Source organism: Hibiscus syriacus, unplaced genomic scaffold (assembly GCF_006381635.1).
Source record: "Hibiscus syriacus cultivar Baekdansim isolate YM2019G1 unplaced genomic scaffold, ASM638163v2 tig00003721_pilon, whole genome shotgun sequence".
Classification (NCBI taxonomy): domain Eukaryota; kingdom Viridiplantae; phylum Streptophyta; class Magnoliopsida; order Malvales; family Malvaceae; genus Hibiscus; species Hibiscus syriacus.
The window spans coordinates 2321397-2325031 of record NW_024061981.1 but is presented as its reverse complement, the minus strand read 5'-3'; the positions used below and the strand labels follow the sequence as shown (position 1 = coordinate 2325031).

Here is a 3635-nt window from a genome sequence, read left to right as displayed (position 1 = left end):
AACGGGTGTCTACAGTCCCACTCATTTAAACCCCTTGTTTCTCACCTAAATATTGAATGAGCATATTTCTTGCTTTAGGTTTGGTTTTGGACACCTTTTGGTTATAAATTATCTTAGATTGTGTCAATGGGGTTTTCCTTTAAAGTAGCACATATACTTGCTGGCTGCTGAGTTCTGCACCTGGGGGATAAGCTTATTATCACTGCAACTTGTCTGTGCATGCATATAATGGCTTAATCTATTAGGTTACTGTCTTTGCCAGTGGAAGAACAAATGAATATATATATATATATATATATATATATATACCATGAAAAACAAAGAGAATAAAGGTTGTTTTTTCGCATCTTACAATATTATCCCCAAACCAACGGTTGATGGTTTGAGAACATTCCATATAATAGTGTCTTTGGCTCCATATCTTACCCAGGAAACCTCTAGTCTATAGCCTCTTTTAGCACCAATTAGTGCATTAAAGTATTATTTTAACACTTTAAATGAACGCTAAGCTTTAGCATGATATAGAAATGAAATAGGTATATGGGCGGTTTTATTGGAAAAAAGACAGAAGATAGCTATATCTCCCCTGTTTTGAGCTATGTTGCACTGATACGGATACGGGGACGGATATGGGGACAGATACATGGACGGGGATGGCAAACGACAATTTTTAAAATTACAAGGTACTGGGACAGCAAGGGTACGACATATAAAATAATTTTAAAATTATAAATATAAAAAAAAATCATAAATAAAGTGTCAAATTTCAAGATTCAAACCATAATATTAACTCTAGAATAATAAATTCCATAATAAAATCATAATATTAAAGTGTCAAATCTTAATACTCAAACCATAATATTAAGTCTAGAAAAATATTAAACCCAAATCAAACATTGTTAACATCTTCCGAGATTAACTGACTCTCTAAATCCGGCTCATCAAGCGAGAGTTCGGCAAACTCTAAATATCCAACATCTCCCACTGAATCAAAATCATCTCCACCAGCATCCCACATCTTGGTTTTCTCATCCTCATATTGACTAGAACTCCTTGATAAAAGGCGAAGATTGTAGTGGATGTAAACTAAATCTTCGGCGCGACTCGGATTTAATTTATTCCTCCTAAGTGAGTGGATAAAAGAATAAGTGCTCCAATTTCTTTCACAACAAGAGGATGAAGTAGGTTGTCCAAGCACTTTGAAAGCCAAATATTGGAGCAATGGAACTTCGACACCAAAGTTATCCCACCAAATTTTCGGATCCGAAGAATACCTCTTTGTAAGAGACATCAAATCTTCAAAAGGCCCGAGCTTAAGTGAGAAACAAGTAAATTCATCCAAGACTTTGTCATAATCATCATCATTGGGAAATAACCTACGAAAACATTTCATCCTCTCTCGAGATATTTCACCATCTCTATGAGGAGCAACTCTATAAGGATCCTCGCTTAGCCAACCATCACTATAAAACCTTCAACATATTAAAAAGAAAATTACTCATAGCATCAAAGAACTAGGAGTTGAAAATATAAAATTCAAAACTAACAAAGTTATATATATACCTTGGATTTAGTGAATGATCTAGGGAATAAAGAGGAGTATAACTCTTTGTCCAATGAGCTATAAGAATTCCATAAACAACATGATAAAAAGGACTGAAGTCTGAAAGAGGACGTTTTTCCTTCGTGTAAATTTCACACTTCACTTTCTCAATCATGGAATCCCACAACTTATATACCAAATGAAGACATGGCTTATCAGTGCCACATACTCTAAGAATGTCATAGATAGGCTTTGTAAAATCAATGATATAAGCTACTTTATCCCACCAATCATCACTCACAAGTTTTTCTTTCACGAAGTTTGCTTTCACCATGTCATCCTCCCTATAAGAATTCCATTAATCACTAATGACCATTGCTTGAAGACCATTGCTTGAAGTCCCTGCTTGATGAGTTTAAACCTCTTAAGCATCACAACGATCGAAGCAACACGAGTATCGGCAACTGAAAGTAACTTAAGAGGACTAAATCTTTGAAAGATTTCAAATCTCATGTTGTGGTTCATGATGAAATTATTGATTTGTACGATATCCCCATGAATATCAGTAATACAATGGCACAAGTCGTATGTTTCCTCATTTCATTCGACATTTTTTGCTGAACAAATATTCTTCAAGGCAAGATTAAGTGTATGGACAACACACAGTGTCCAATAAATATGAGGATACATGCTCTCAATAATTTCTCTTGCCCCCTTTCAATTAGCTGTATTGTCAGTAATAATCTGCACCATATTTTGATGACCAACCTCATCAATCACTTCTTTCATCAAATTAGCAATGAAAAACTTATCTTTGACTTCACCAAAATAATTCACAGCTTTAAGAAACATAGGCCTATTTCCAAAAGTAGCCATGAAATTAATGAGAGGTTTTCTTGTTGGATCACTCCAACCATCACACATAATAGTTAACCCTTTTTCTTGCCATGTTGCTTTAATCGGTTGCAAGAGCTTCTCAACATTATTTTTTTCTTGTTGGAGCAATGTCGTTCGCAATTTATTATAACTAGGAGGAACATAACCAGGAATATTGTGAGTTGCAACAAAACTGAAAGCCCTATGATAATGAGGATTTCTAGCAAGATTAAAGGGCAAACCACCGGTGTAGAACATTCTTGCAATTTCTTCATCTAATTGAGCTCTCGTATTCATGTCGAATGCTTTAGCAAGAGGTGACAAGCTAGGTTTTCTCTTCTTAGAAGAAGAATCAATCTCAATCCCAACTGAAGATTGAGAGGGAAAAGAAACTTCTCTAGTTACTTCTTGTTTCTTTCTATTCTCTCACTCTTCTACCAACCTTACCATTTCAAGTTTTTGATTTGTAGTTACCTTTTTGCAAATTACAACTCCTTCACCTGAAATTTGAAGCAAATGTGACATCAAAAATTCCAAGTTCGTCCAACAGTCCCTCATTTTTCTATCTTTGTCACATAATTCCACAACGCAGATAAATTCACATTTTTGGCCGATGAAATTGAGTCACTCCCACTATTACTTCCAGTCCCATTACCACTTTGAGATGCCATATTTATACTAAATTAATATGTTTACATTAAAAAATTAAATGAGTTTAAATATCATGCATCAATTGAATGTAATTGAAAACAATAAGATCAAACAGAACTTATGCAATAAGATCAAACATAACTTATCCAATAATGAAGAGCTAAAAAAATAAGATGACACGATAAATCCTCAACTTTCTCATGAACAACAAACCACACTAAAGATAGATATTTAAATCATCACATATGTTATACTTTGTAAGGCATGTTAGATTAACTACAATGGATATTTAAATACTTAACTGAGCTGGATAATAGGCTAATTATTAAGTTAGTATGCCCTCATTCTAATACATTTTAGAAATCCCATCTGCTAGAGATCATTACGTTGTGGTCTAAGATGCATAGTATAGCATTATGTTGAATATTAAAGAAGATAGAGGCTGCCGTGTGGCATAAATTGTGTAAAAAAATATAGATTGATTTTTTTTTCTGGGCCATGGAAGGGGAAAAGAGACACTGGTTATTCGTCCGTCATTTGAGACACTATTGATGTTATTATATAT

At 34.1% G+C, this 3635-nt stretch overlaps 1 protein-coding gene across 1 annotated transcript; it reads right to left on the bottom strand.

Annotated features, from left to right (window-relative positions):
- Positions 1–889: 889 nt before the first annotated feature.
- Positions 890–1877, bottom strand: LOC120182547. Its single transcript, XM_039187498.1, has 2 exons — positions 1564–1877; positions 890–1472 (listed from the first exon to the last, which is right to left on the bottom strand). Exons 1-2 carry the CDS (start codon positions 1875–1877, stop codon positions 890–892), a joined length of 897 nt encoding a protein of 298 aa, XP_039043429.1.
- Positions 1878–3635: the final 1758 nt, after the last annotated feature.

Excerpts from the sequence above, each read along its gene's own strand:
- LOC120182547 (XM_039187498.1), bottom strand. The coding sequence starts at position 1,877 with ATGGTGAAAGCAAACTTCGTGAAAGAAAAACTTGTGAGTGATGATTGG. Across the intron at positions 1,473-1,563 it reads GATCATTCACTAAATCCAAG|GTTTTATAGTGATGGTTGGC; the intron begins GTATATATATAA and ends AATATGTTGAAG.